The 13980-nt window shown below is 39.0% G+C and overlaps 2 protein-coding genes across 2 annotated transcripts; both read right to left on the bottom strand.

The window, feature by feature from the left end:
- Positions 1–475: 475 nt before the first annotated feature.
- On the bottom strand, positions 476–4791 carry timm21 (translocase of inner mitochondrial membrane 21). The gene is made up of 6 exons (XM_058375822.1): positions 4221–4791; positions 4081–4143; positions 3879–3976; positions 3170–3243; positions 1681–1786; positions 476–918 (listed from the first exon to the last, which is right to left on the bottom strand). The coding sequence occupies exons 1-6, from the start codon at positions 4516–4518 to the stop codon at positions 826–828; spliced, it is 732 nt and encodes a 243-aa protein (XP_058231805.1). The 5' UTR covers positions 4519–4791; the 3' UTR covers positions 476–825.
- A 539-nt stretch (positions 4792–5330) lies between these two features.
- Positions 5331–8335, bottom strand: LOC131344551 (uncharacterized). The gene is made up of 6 exons (XM_058376931.1): positions 8223–8335; positions 7831–8052; positions 7607–7712; positions 7095–7330; positions 6813–6971; positions 5331–6708 (listed from the first exon to the last, which is right to left on the bottom strand). Exons 1-6 carry the CDS (start codon positions 8285–8287, stop codon positions 6585–6587), a joined length of 912 nt encoding a protein of 303 aa, XP_058232914.1. The 5' UTR covers positions 8288–8335; the 3' UTR covers positions 5331–6584.
- Positions 8336–13980: the final 5645 nt, after the last annotated feature.

Below are 13980 nucleotides of genomic sequence, written 5' to 3'. Positions count from 1 at the left end.
TGAGATAACCCCTGAAAAACAATTCAATGATTTGGAGGTGTGTCCCAAATCTTTTGGTAATACAGTGAATTTACCCTAAACATTGAAATCTGATTCACATATTTACATGTACATGTGCATCATTATTTATTCAGAACAAAACTGTGACACGTTCACACCAGTGCACTATGCAGGTGTTTTTACATCCGACTGAGTGGATTTTTCTACAAATTTCATTTGAGCTCGATTGATTGATTGATTGATTGATTGAGGTGTTTACACCAAGGTTTCTCAATCTGATTGAGGTATCAAACCGAATTGCATGTAAACCTACTGACTGATCCAGCTACAAATTTCTTGCTTTATAACAGAGAAATGATTTCAGAATACGCCCCCTGTTGGCTTGAAAAAAAATCACAGTTTAAGAGGTTTATCACAGAGGTTTAAGAAATATTTCATATCAAAGTTCTGTTAACAGCAAGGCAGACTTCATAAAGACATATGCACACAATAGTTTATTGCCAAAAGGTCATATAAGTGCTATACAATACTTTTTTTTCCAAAAGTGTGTTATATCTGTTTCCCAAAAATGTCAACATATTCATTATTGAATTGAATCACCTACATATGTTCAGATACATCATGTTCAGATCAAAAAAGCACCAAAAAGCTCAACCAGCTTTATTTTAAAATCTGAATCAGAAACTATTTGATTGTTCATATTCCTTTCCTCAGACTTTTAGCATTATTAAAAAAATATCTTTCAGTTGCTCTGGCAATGCTGCAAGTACAGCAGCTGTGTTGATGAACTGAAATCAATTCACACTTATTCACAAATCCTCCTCCTTATCTATTGTCCTCGATCACGATGGTCCTCCTGGGATACGTGTCCACCTCCACAAATATGTAGCGGAATTCATATTTTCCACTTTCTTGACTCTGGGAAACGAAGAAACATTGTCAGCAGTGACAATGACATGAGTGTATGTATAGCGCTGGTCCTGTATACCTACAAAGTGACCTGGTAAACTGCAAACATGTGGCATATATTTTAAATATTTTATACATATAGGCATAAAATTATGACCACTGACAGGTGAAGTGAATAACACTGATTATCTCCTCATCATGGCACCTGTTAGTGGGTGGGATATATTAGGCAGCAAGTGAACATTCTGTCCTCAGTGTTGATGTGTTAGAAGCAAGAAAAATGGACAAGCGTAAGGATTTGAGCGAGTTTGACAAGGGCCAAATTGGGATGTCTAGATAACTGGATCAGAGTATCTCTAAAACTGCAGCTCCTCTGGGGTGTTCCCGGTCTGCAGTGGTCAGTATCTATCAAAAGTGGCACAGTGGTGAACCGGCAACAGGGTCATGGGCGGCCAAGGGTCATTGATGCACGTGGGGAACAAAGGCTGGCCCGTGCAGTAGCTACTGCCGAGCTACTGTTGCTCAAATTGCTGATGAAGTTAATGCTGTTTCTGATAGAATGGTGTTGCATTTTGGCAGCAAAAGGGGGACAAAATATTAGGCATATTTGGCAATATTTGTCATAATGTTATGCCTTATATCTGGTATATCTATCTATCTATCATATATATATATATATATATATATATATATATATATATATATATATATATATATATATATATATATATATGAGACTACATTTTTAACATGATTAGAATTGAACATCACCTCTCGTGATTCAGAGTGCACAATGCCACGCAGTCCAGGCTCTGAACCCTCGATGTAGAATTTCAGCCTCATGTGCTTCTGTCCATCCTTCATGTATTCAATATGACTGGAGAAAGATCACAGGCTTTATTCAGGTCTTCCACATTACTGACTGGTTAACAGTATTTTGTTATTAGCACAGCACTGTTGTATTCTCAAATCTGATTTTTCACAAGGTGGTGATTCATCACAGACAATAGTTACAGCTGTAATTCAAAGCAATTCAAATGTGTAATTTTTTGATATGGTAAAAAATTTACTGTGGGGAGCCCTTTATTTAGTCTTTGGAAGAAAGAAGGAGTCTCCAGTGTCTGTGCTTTGTAACCCTTAAAGCTGTAATTCTTTAAAGTCTTTACATTTTCAATGTTCTGTCTGAGTCTTCGGGACAGAAAACTATGTTGTTTCTGTGTAACATGACAATCTGTGATTTTTAACTACAAGAGAGGGGGGAAAAAAGAGGCTGGTGAAGGAATGACTGATTATAGCTGGTCTACTTTACATTATACCAGGAACTTTTATTTTATTGAATGTTTCACAACACTAAGAGTTTCTATAAATGAATAAACAGCTATTGTTTTAATAATTTAAAAAAAATCATGTTTGGCAAACTGCTGTGATATGAGAGGAATAAGACAGGTTGGGACTTGCTATTATTGGAAAATAATCAACACTGGAATGGTAACAGTGGTCAGGGTGCACCACATTACCTTGCTATTGGTTGAATAAGTGCAATTAAAATAATGTGCACTGGGGGAGCGCAATGGTGTTATAGCACAACAACTAAGGAAAGATTACAATGTCCCTGACGGTCCAGCAGCAGGATCCCTCTCACCAGCATGTTCCAGGTTCAATTCATGAGCAGGAAATCAACCCAGGCACTGAGGAGTTAACACTCAGTGCTGGACCCAAGCCTGGGTAAAATTGGAGGGTTACGTCAGGAACGGCATCCGGTGTAAAATCTTTGCCAAATATGTGGATCAGATGATACACTGTTCAGCCTTGAGCAAGGAGCAGCTGAGGACAACAACAACGCTCCATTTATCAATAAATAAAGTGCCTTTTATTTGATTTTTTTAGTTAGTTAGATTTAATGTTGTGGAACATCAAGAGAAAAGTTGCTTCCTGTTTATGCTTATGTTATATATATTTACAGTTTAGCGCATTCATTTTAACATATCTTTTGTTACATAAAACTAATGCACACTTTCTGACCAATCAGATTTGAGCATTCAGCCATGCTGTGGTATAGAGCAAAATCCTATAACAGCATGCCCACCAAGTGCTTTATTCTTTACATATGACATAAGTCAAGCTTTGTTTCTCATTACAAAAGATTTCCTAATTCCTGAAAATATCCATTATTCAGGGCTAGAAATTTGCTATGATCTGACACACAGTTGTTCACTAATCACCAAACCTAACTATACATACTAAGCTGCAAACCTTATACCTTACTTGCTGTCTCCGTCCACGGCGTGTGGTCTCTCCATAGCCTTTAATGGGCTCACCGAAAGCTCCAATTACCTACAACCCATAAAGAGTGACAAAACTGTATTCAGGTGTTCTTTATTTTTTATATATATTCACTATATTGCCAAAGGTTTTGGGACACCCCTCCAAATCATTGAGTTCAGGTGTTTGGCTTACAGTCTCCACTCTAACTCATCCCAAAGGTGTTCTGTCGGGTTGAGGTCAGGACTCTGTGCAGACCAGTCAAGTTCCTCCACACCAAACTCACTCATCCATGTCTTTATGAACCTTGCTTTGTGCACTGGTGTGCGGTCATGTTGGAACAAATAGGGATCATCCCCAAACTGTTCCTACAAAGCTGGGAGCATGAAATTGTCCAAAATGTCTTGGTATGCTGAAGCATTAAGAGTTCCTTTCACTGGAATTAAGGGGCCAAGCTTAACTCCTGAATTCAATGATTTGGAGGGGTGTCCCAAAACTTTTGGCAACATAGTCTATATAATAAATATGCTGCTTCATTTTATGATCCGTTTCTCCAACTGACTCTGTTTCAGGCTATGCATGGCCTCATATACAGTTTTCATATTATAACAACTGGAGACAACAGAATAAATAAAGAATGAGACGGTCAGGAATCACAAATGTTTTGTGATGTCCACAAATGTTTCTCTATAGTGTGCAATGCCTACCTCTGGGTGCGACTTGCATTTGTTAAAGGCTTTGCCGTAGATTTTGCTGGGACTTGATGACGAAAAGAGTTCTTGGAAGATGACATACAGAAGTCCTCCTGTGGGGAACCGAAATTTTAGGGTTTAGAAAATGCAAGCATATAAAATAACCAGAAATTAAGGATGATTTTTTTTTTGTTTTTTTACTGGATTTTAACTTCACCTGTAACTCCAAGTCCAACAAGCACCACGATCAGATATGTGAAGTCTCTGCCAGCCTGCTTCACTATTACAAAATCAAACATTTCTGATGAAGGAACATGTTCAGTAACTATTACAGTAAATATGTTGGTATTTTGGTACCCTTCTGTGCAGCAGAGAGGCCTGAAGATGGCAGACTGGTGGAGACTGACATCTCCTTTTCCCTGTGTTGATCTTGAGCTTTATTTCTGCAGTCAGCTCCAGTATGAACATTTCTCATTTGAAGTAAAACACTATGATGGTGCACACAAGCCCATGACGCCCTGATTGATTTATTTAACCGAATTAAATCAGGGTTATGCAAATGCAAAGATGATAGATGACAGGTGGCATTCATGCGATTTAACACCTGTACACCGTATGACGGTTTGCCAAATCGGAATAAGAGTGAATAAAGCATTATAACCGCTTTTAATTTCCAATGTTACACGTCAATTCAAGTCCACTAAGTGTTTCAGCTCGGCTAAACTCGGCTAAGACCTCGGCTAGTTAGTTAGCGTCGCTGGACCTGAAACTATTTCCTTGCAGCATTTTGGTATCAATACGGGGGGGAGTTTGAAAAAACTTTTTAATTAAAAAATTTCCTACGCATAAAAATCGTCTTTCACATTACAGCGCAAAATCACGTGTAAAAGTATTAGTACGAGGACACCGTCAACGTCATTAGTACGAGACTCAGCTCGTCCTTCAAAATAAAAGCCCATTTAACGAAGGGTGTAACTTTGGTTTGAGAAGTGGAGGGGGACACAAAATGGGGGGAAATGTTTTTGATTTAAATCCCATTTCCTGCATTTACATACATTTAGGGATCATGGTGATACAAAATCCAGGAAATAATTAAATTTATTATAATGATAAAATGAATAGTAGGCTACTAAACTACGTACACAAAAAAAGATGTCTTAATTTCTTCATTGTTTAATAAAGACCGATCGCCAAGAATTGAGAGAATAATTTTATAAAGTGAAAAATGCTCACCATTAATGTTTTGTGTGTGAATAAAATGTAAATAATGTTACGTTACATAAAGAGACTCAATTTCCACTGTTACACAAACTTTTATTTTAAAGTAACCCATTGTACCTGAAAATGTAAAATAAATAACTTGTACAGGACATTTGTCAGAGACATCCACCAAACCCCAGGGGTTTAGAATAGAAAAATCTAAAAGCTTTTATGAACTGTGTGTGTTGAATCACTGTTTTGTAATATCAAGTGCAGATAGACAGCAGCAAAATTAATATTTAATTATATGAAAATATTGATAATTACTTTAATAATTGTCTTTCATGCATAAACAACCACCTTTAGTTAATGAACAAATTAAAATGTTTACATTCCTGGTGCTAAAATTCTGTGCAGCACAAATACCTAAAGTAGATCATTCTTATGCCTCCAACACTGTATTATAGCAGGGTAGGAAATAATGATCTGTAATCCAAAAGGATGGAAAAATGTATAACACAATAGATACACAACGTATCTGGTACACAGGATGCAAGATTCTCACTCAATCTCAAAAACTAAATAATTTTAATATAAAGGACACTTTTCATTGTCCTCCATTCCATTCAATCTCATCTCTCCATGTGTCCTAACTGTCCATCTCATCTGTCCTCTGATATTAAAACGACTGAGTTATGACCATATTGAGTCTAATATTAAACTAACATCTAGAGTCTGCTGGTCATACATTGCTGACAGAAAATGTGAGGTGAAGCCGTGCAAGTGTAAATATACAGAAATGTTCTTTTTAAACTGCACTGGAGTAAAATAATGACTGACTTAACACTAAGCAGTGTTTAGATTTTAGAGAACTCTTCTCTGCAGGAAGTGGAAAAGATGTACAGTCTGATTGCCTCTAACAGAAAACCCCTAAAACTCTGACGGTTGTTTTAGTAACTTAAATAAGTCATGTTCTGCATTACATGCTTTCATCAGTTTCTATTAATGAAACTTTATGCTGAAATAAAAATGCTGTTTGGAGACTTTTGGAGGAGGTAAAGTAAAAAGCCTCAGCTCCAGGCCCGGGTTTTAAACCTTTCACACATTTATGTTTATGTGCTTCTGAGTTAAATCAGGTGTGTGAGATGAAGAACATCAGACAGGAGCTCAGTGTAACACGCTTGATTTGAGTTCACCTGTTCCCAAACTCATGCACAATTACCCTTTTTATAAAACATCCTGAATTTGACAGAATATTTTAAGTTCATATAGAGGAGGAAGGATTGGGTGGGGCAAGCACATGCGCAAACACAACATAAACAAAAGCACATGGGAACATCAAGGAACCCTGCCAGACCGCCCTCTGGTGCTCTGGCAAGGAAAATGTCCAGCAGTACATGACAAATATTAATCACATCACACAGATTCACGTTATTTATTTAATAACTATATTTGCTGTAAGCTTATTGTTTAGTCTGGGGTCTTCAGCGTCATTTCGTGTCTTCAGCGTCGGTGTAAACTTCACCTGTATTTGCTGATTATTTCTTTGATTGCCAATCTTTCGTTTTCTGGCAACAAAATGTCTATCATTTTAGGAATTTCTCTCTCTATGTCTGAAAACACAATTATGTTCTCGGCAACTGAACTGCAAAATAGATTAAAAAATATATATATCAGCATTTTAATTAAAGTGTGTTAAACAATAAATTGTATTGGAAGAGTAACAGCAAGAGGAAGTCAGCCACCTACCTCACTTCCTCTTCAGAGTCTAGAGCTAATTTGTTTAGGGCAGATAGGAAGCACCTAGTGGTGTTCCTTTTGCCCGTCAACATGTGTGAAATGCCAGCGATCTGAATGTGTTGAAACAGGCACTGCACCATGTGAGTTCTCACCAGTGGGTCCACATGACTGGAGAACAAACACAAAACCATGAGCTGTGGTTTTAATCAATTATATAAAGCAAAGAAATCTAACTTTGTTTTCTTGACACTATTTATGCATAACTCAAAGCTGAAAGAACAATCTGTTTACCTGATGCCTCCCTGCAGTAAAGCGTTCGTGACATGGACAGGTGAGCAGTTGTACACCATTTCACTGAGCGCCAGGTCCACTGCCTCTCTGATTATTACAGGTGACTCGCTTAGTCGGTCCAGCAAGACAGTGGCTGTGATCTGACACTCATTGTCCATGTCATTCCGAAGATGGGCAAACAGGTGGGTCATGGTAAGAATGGCAGCATGAGTCAATGTGGAGTACCGGTTATCCACCTGAGGTGTGCGAGAGAGCATGGTTAGAGTCTGTCTTTACTCTGAGGGACAGCACTACGGTTCTTTAATGATGATCACTAAATATTAGCTTTGCTTTTATCTGGACTTTCTGGTATCAAATTCTACCAGGATGAAGAGGTTCCCTGAACGATTGCAAAAGGTCCAAATATTAATGCTACCTTGACTTTTAACAATTTACCTCAAAACTTTTTATGAAAAAAAGGTAATTTAGCATGGACTTTTGTCTAGTGTGTGTGTGTAGGACATGTGAGCTACCTCTCTGAGCACAGCCAAGCAGACGTCATGTAAACTGGGCAGCAGAATGTCAGGTTTACGCTCAGCCAAAGCATGTACCACTTTCAGCCCATGTGATCTTTTATGCCTGCAATGAATAATGCATTAGAGTGAGACGAATGCGCCTGGGAAGCCGTTATTACAGTAAAGTCAAAAAGGTGAATCTTTTATAGGTGTAATATCAAGGATGGTGATTAAATACATACGGGTCCTGGTGCTCCAGCAGATGAAACAGCTTAGAAATGACTTCTGCAGGTCTGTCTCGGGGCTTCACCTCGGATTTATTTGAGGTGTCGAGGTTGGTTAAAGGTTTGAGGTGAACTGGTGCCTTTCTATCTACATGCACCATTTTGGTAGTGTCCACCTCTAGTCCTTTCCTTTGCTTCGTTTGTTTTCTCATGCTAGCTTTCTTGTTTGTTTCCTTCGTGCTAGAATGGAGAAGTAACAATAATATTTTACATAGTTGTAGTAACAATAATATTAACCACATCACACAGATTCACGTTATTTATTTAATAACTATATTTGCTGTAAGCTTATTGTTTAGTCTGGGGTCTTAAGCATCACTTTGTGTCTTCAGTGTTGGTGTAAACTTCACCTGTATTTGCTGATTATTTCTTTGATTGCCAATCTTTCGTTTTCTGGCAACAACCTGTCTATCATTTTAGGAATTCTCTTGAAGTCCAGAAACACAATTATTTTCTCGGCAACTGAACTGCAAAATAGATTAAAAAAATATACATATCAGCATTTTAATTAAAGTGTGTTAATAAATTGTATTGGAAGAGTAAGAGCAAGAGGAAGTCAGCCACCTACCTCACTTCCTCTTCAGAGTCTAGAGCTAATTTGTTTAGGGCAGATAGGAAGCACCTAGTGGTGTTCCTTTTGCCCGTCAACATGTGTGAAATGCCAGCGATCTGAATGTGTTGAAACAGGCACTGCACCATGTGAGTTCTCACCAGTGGGTCCACATGACTGGAGAACAAACACAAAACCATGAGCTGTGGTTTTAATCAATTATATAAAGCAAAGAAATCTAACTTTGTTTTCTTGACACTATTTATGCATAACTCAAAGCTGAAAGAACAATCTGTTTACCTGATGCCTCCCTGCAGTAAAGCGTTCGTGACATGGACAGGTGAGCAGTTGTACACCATTTCACTGAGCGCCAGGTCCACTGCCTCTCTGATTATTACAGGTGACTCACTTAGTCGGTCCAGCAAGACAGTGGCTGTGATCTGACACTCATTGTCCATGTCATTCCGAAGATGGACAAACAGGTGGGTCATGGTAAGAATGGCAGCATGAGTCAATGTGGAGTACCGGTTATCCACCTGAGGTGTGCGAGAGAGCATGGTTAGAGTCTGTCTTTACTCTGAGGGACAGCACTACGGTTCTTTAATGATGGTAACTAAATATTAGCTTTGCTTTTATCTGGACTTTCTGGAATCAAATTCTACCAGGATGAAGAGGTTCCCTGAACGATTGCAAAAGGTCCAAATATTAATGTTACCTTGACTTTTAACATTTTACCTCAAAACTTTAAGAAAAAAAAGGTAATTTAGCATGGACTTTTGTCTAGTGTGTGTGTGTGTGTAGGACATGTGAGCTACCTCTCTGAGCACAGCCAAGCAGACGTCATGTAAACTGGGCAGCAGAATGTCAGGTTTACGCTCAGCCAAAGCATGTACCACTTTCAGCCCATGTGATCTTTTATGCCTGCAATGAATAATGCATTAGAGTGAGACGAATGCGCCTGGGAAGCCGTTATTACACTAAAGTCAAAAAGGTGAATCTTTTATAGGTGTAATATCAAGGATGGTGATTAAATACATACGGGTCCTGGTGCTCCAGCAGATGAAACAGCTTAGAAATTACTTCTGCAGGTCTGTCTCGGGGCTTCACCTCGGATTTATTTGAGGTGTCGAGGTTGGTTAAAGGTTTGAGGTGAACTGGTGGCTTTCTATCTACATGCACCATTTTGGTAGTGTCCACCTCTAGTCCTTTCCTTTGCTTCGTTTGTTCTCTCATGCTAGCTTTCTTGTTTGTTTCCTTCATGCTAGAATGGAGAAGTAACAATAATATTTTACATAGTTGTAGTAACAATAATATTAACCACATCACACAGATTCACGTTATTTATTTAATAACTATATTTGCTGTAAGCTTATTGTTTAGTCTGGGGTCTTAAGCTTCATTTCGTGTCTTCAGTGTTGGTGTAAACTTCACCTGTATTTGCTGATTATTTCTTTGATTGCCAATCTTTCGTTTTCTGGCAACAAAATGTCTGTCATTTTAGGAATTTCTCTCTCTATGTCCGAAAACACAATTATGTTCTCGGCAACTGAACTGCAAAATAGATTAAAAAAATATACATATCAGCATTTTAATTAAAGTGTGTTAAACAATAAATTGTATTGGAAGAGTAAGAGCAAGAGGAAGTCAGCCACCTACCTCACTTCCTCTTCAGAGTCTAGAGCTAATTTGTTTAGGGCAGATAGGAAGCACCTAGTGGTGTTCCTTTTGCCCGTCAACATGTGTGAAATGCCAGCGATCTGAATGTGTTGAAACAGGCACTGCACCATGTGAGTTCTCACCAGTGGGTCCACATGACTGGAGAAGAAAACACAAAACCATGAGCTGTGGTTTTAATCAATTATATAAAGCAAAGAAATCTAACTTTGTTTTCTTGACACTATTTATGCATAACTCAAGACTGAAAGAACAATCTGTTTACCTGATGCCTCCCTGCAGTAAAGCGTTCGTGACATGGACAGGTGAGCAGTTGTACACCATTTCACTGAGCGCCAGGTCCACTGCCTCTCTGATTAACTCAGTGGACTCGCTTAGTCGGTCCAGCAAGACAGTGGCTGTGATCTGACACTCATTGTCCATGTCATTCCGAAGATGGGCAAACAGGTGGGTCATGGTAAGAATGGCAGCATGAGTCAATGTGGAGTGCCGGTTATCCACCTGAGGTGTGCGAGAGAGCATGGTTAGAGTCTGTCTTTACTCTGAGGGACAGCACTACGGTTCTTTAATGATGATAACTAAATATTAGCTTTGCTTTTATCTGGACTTTCTGGAATCAAATTCTACCAGGATAAAGAGGTTCCCTGAACGATTGCAAAAGGTCTAAATATTAATGTTACCTTGACTTTTAACACTTTACCTCAAAACTTTAAGTAAAAAAAGGTAATTTAGCATGGACTTTTGTCTAGTGTGTGTAGGACATGTGAGCTACCTCTCTGAGCACAGCCAAGCAGACGTCATGTAAACTGGGCAGCAGAATGTCAGGTTTACGCTCAGCCAAAGCATGTACCACTTTCAGCCCATGTGATCTTGTATGCCTGCAATGAATAATGCATTAGAGTGAGACGAATGCGCCTGGGAAGCCGTTATTACAGTAAAGTCAAAAAGGTGAATCTTTTATAGGTGTAATATCAAGTATGGTGATTAAATACATACGGGTCCTGGTGCTCCAGCAGATGAAACAGCTTAGAAATGACTTCTGCAGGTCTGTCTCGGGGCTTCACCTCGGATTTATTTGAGGTGTCGAGGTTGGTTAAAGGTTTGAGGTGAACTGGTGGCTTTCTATCTACATGCACCATTTTGGTAGTGTCCACCTCTAGTCCTTTCCTTTGCTTCATTTGTTTTCTCATGCTAGCTTTCTTGTTTGTCTCGTTCCTGCTAGAACAGAGAACGGACTGGACATCCTCCTTGATCTCAGAACGACCGCAGATGCGCATAGTAATGGCTTTCTGGGTTTGTTCGTATGCAGTGGCATTTTTTTCCAAGCTCTGGCAGCGGGACATTAGATATTCCTGCCGCTCTTGTTCCATCCGCATCAGCTGGTCATCATCATAGTGGACGATGGGTTTTGGGAAAGGGCTCTCCCACCAATTTCGCTGGACAACACAAGAGAGTTTTTAAGTTATCAGGGTGAAAACTCAATAACTGGGTTTATGAATGTGTATATATGTGATATATATATCCTGATCTTTTGACCCTGCGTGGTGGCCTCGATTAGTGAGAGAGTCGAGACACCATTTTGTGTAAGCTACCTTTCCTGACATGGGAGATGAATCTATTCGTTGAATCAGGGAAATTTTTCAGCTATTTAACGATTGAATACTGCATCTAATTATTTGGTAAGGGAGAAAATATATATATATATATCGTGTCAAAATACAAAACGTGACATATAATGACGGTACCAGAGGTACCACAGAACATTCCCGGTAGCTCTGGTGCTAATCCAGTTGCTGCTATGCTACTACTTGTTTGCCGAGCGCGGTGCTAACACAATATTCACTATAACTATGCTAAGCTAGCGTTAGCCACACCTGCTCTCTCTCGTTTGCAAACGGACGAAACCATCATCTGTGAAGCTAAATCACTATTTGTTCTACTTCAAAGCCTCGTAGTCACTTTAACAATCCTTGTCGACAACTTATTAGAATTGTTTTAACTTTTAATCACCTAAATCCCAGACCGTCAAAATCACTGCCTTCTTCTCCGGGTCACTTTCTAAATTCAATTATTTTACATGTACTCTCTTTTAAACACGTTATAAAACTATGTACATACATCAGGAAATAAAGTAAAACTGAAGTGAAATAAAATAAACGAAATCTCCTTTTTTCTCCGGGCTACAATCACAACCAATAAGTGTGGTATATCTTAATAAATGAAATACCTGTGTGTTTTTGCGGTTCCTCGCACTCTTCATCTTCCTCCTCGTGCTTGCAGCTTTCTCCTTCCAATATCCAAAATTGATAATATCCAAAATGTTTAAGTCTTAAGTCTTAAGTCTTAAGGCTTAATCCAACTCCCAGTGTGTGTGTGAGAGAGATAAGTGTGTGTAATCGATTGAATTGCTAAACTAGTTCTTAAAGCTTTATGACGTAACAGAACATAACGTCATGAAGCACGTGCCTAGACTGTCACGTGACTGTATTTACTAGTACCACGTGTATCTGTAGGTTATCTATGCAGTCTATATGCAATATAACAATGTGTTAATAATGCCACTGATGGCTGAATCAGACATCGGAGTGACAGATTGCACCGCTTAATCTGTCTAATTTTCCTTTAAGCAGAAAGCAAAAGTTTACATTTATCTAGTTTATTCTTATCAACAGTATTATTTTAGTGTCTTAATAAGATTAAGTCTTTACATTTGATTTCGGATTTGACTTCTGTTTTTACTCGGTGATCTTCTGTACACATACACAGATCAGCCATAACATTATGACCACCTATGACCACCCCTTTTGTTGCCAAAACAGCCCTGACCCATTGAGGCATGGACTCCACTATATCCCTGAAGGTGTTCTCTGGTATCTGGTACCAAGATGTTAGCCGCAGAGGCCCCACCTCGCAACTGACAGGACTTAAAGGATACTTTTGATAGATACTGACCACTGCAGACCATGAACACCCCACATGAGCTGCAGTTTTGGAGATGCTCTGGTCTAGTTGTCTAGCCATCACTATTTGGCCCTTCACTTGCTGCCTAATATCCCACCCACTAACAGGTGCCATGAAGAGGAGATAATCAGTGTTATTCACTTCACCTGTCTGTGCTCATAATGTTATGCCTGATCAGTGTATTTACAGCTGAAATAACTACAGCAACTCACTGACATCACCAAACTGTTACATTCTTTTTTTATGGTGCTTTTCTAGTCATACTTTCTAGTCGTGCTTTTTTTGGCATGAAAATTGTGCATCTTGTACTTGAGGTGTTGCTGCCACCCATACATCCCTGCAAAAGACCCAGGCTCCTTAAGGCATGGAAACTTCTCAACAAGTGCTTCAGCCACTGACGCTATTTGCAGACTTGAGGGGGTAGGCTGTGTAGGAGAATATGGCTTTGGCAAGGTCAAGAAATTATTGCCGATTTAACACTTGTATCTTGGAAGTATGTTTCAGAGGCATGATATGCCTTGTTTGTCTCTTCAAGGACAAGCTCAATGTCACATGAAAACTGTGGAATTTTAAATGACACTGGCCATGGATCAGTGCAGCATGATGCAGGGAGGAGGAAAGTGTCTAGTGAGCTGGACGATCAGCAGTCATCTGTAGCAGAAGGGCATGCTTCACTGTCATCTGCAGTGTGTCGATTTCACTGTCCACTGAACTCAGTACAGAGGACAGTCCTGATTCTTCTAATGGGTGTAAATCAAGGACAGCTGTAGGTTCTTTTTTTTATCATTTTTACAGTGACCATGTTTTGCAGTTCAGTAGTTGATATGACACTGAAAAACTGGTTCCCAAAATCTTCATAAAGTAGTTCATATTCCCCTTTTAACTGGAATGTTTCAACAATTACTGAAATAAGATCTTCCACC

This window comes from Hemibagrus wyckioides, linkage group LG23 (genome assembly GCF_019097595.1).
Source record: "Hemibagrus wyckioides isolate EC202008001 linkage group LG23, SWU_Hwy_1.0, whole genome shotgun sequence".
Lineage (NCBI taxonomy): Eukaryota > Metazoa > Chordata > Actinopteri > Siluriformes > Bagridae > Hemibagrus > Hemibagrus wyckioides.
Note: the sequence above shows the minus strand (reverse complement) of the source record. Positions and strands in the feature narration are given on the sequence as shown.

Bases quoted from the DNA above. Each gene is read 5' to 3' on its own strand.
- timm21 (XM_058375822.1), bottom strand. From the start codon at position 4,518: ATGCTTTATTCACTCTTATTCCGATTTGGCAAACCGTCATACGGTGTA. The intron at 4,144-4,220 runs GTACCAAAATAC...ATTTTGTAATAG, and splicing joins CCTCTCTGCTGCACAGAAGG to TGAAGCAGGCTGGCAGAGAC. The intron at 1,787-3,169 runs GTATAAGGTTTG...ATCTTTCTCCAG, and splicing joins GGACGGAGACAGCAAGTAAG to TCATATTGAATACATGAAGG.
- LOC131344551 (XM_058376931.1), bottom strand. From the start codon at position 8,287: ATGATAGACAGGTTGTTGCCAGAAAACGAAAGATTGGCAATCAAAGAA. The intron at 6,972-7,094 runs GTAAACAGATTG...TTTGTTCTCCAG, and splicing joins TTACTGCAGGGAGGCATCAG to TCATGTGGACCCACTGGTGA. The intron at 6,709-6,812 runs GTAGGTGGCTGA...TCTATTTTGCAG, and splicing joins GACTCTGAAGAGGAAGTGAG to TTCAGTTGCCGAGAACATAA.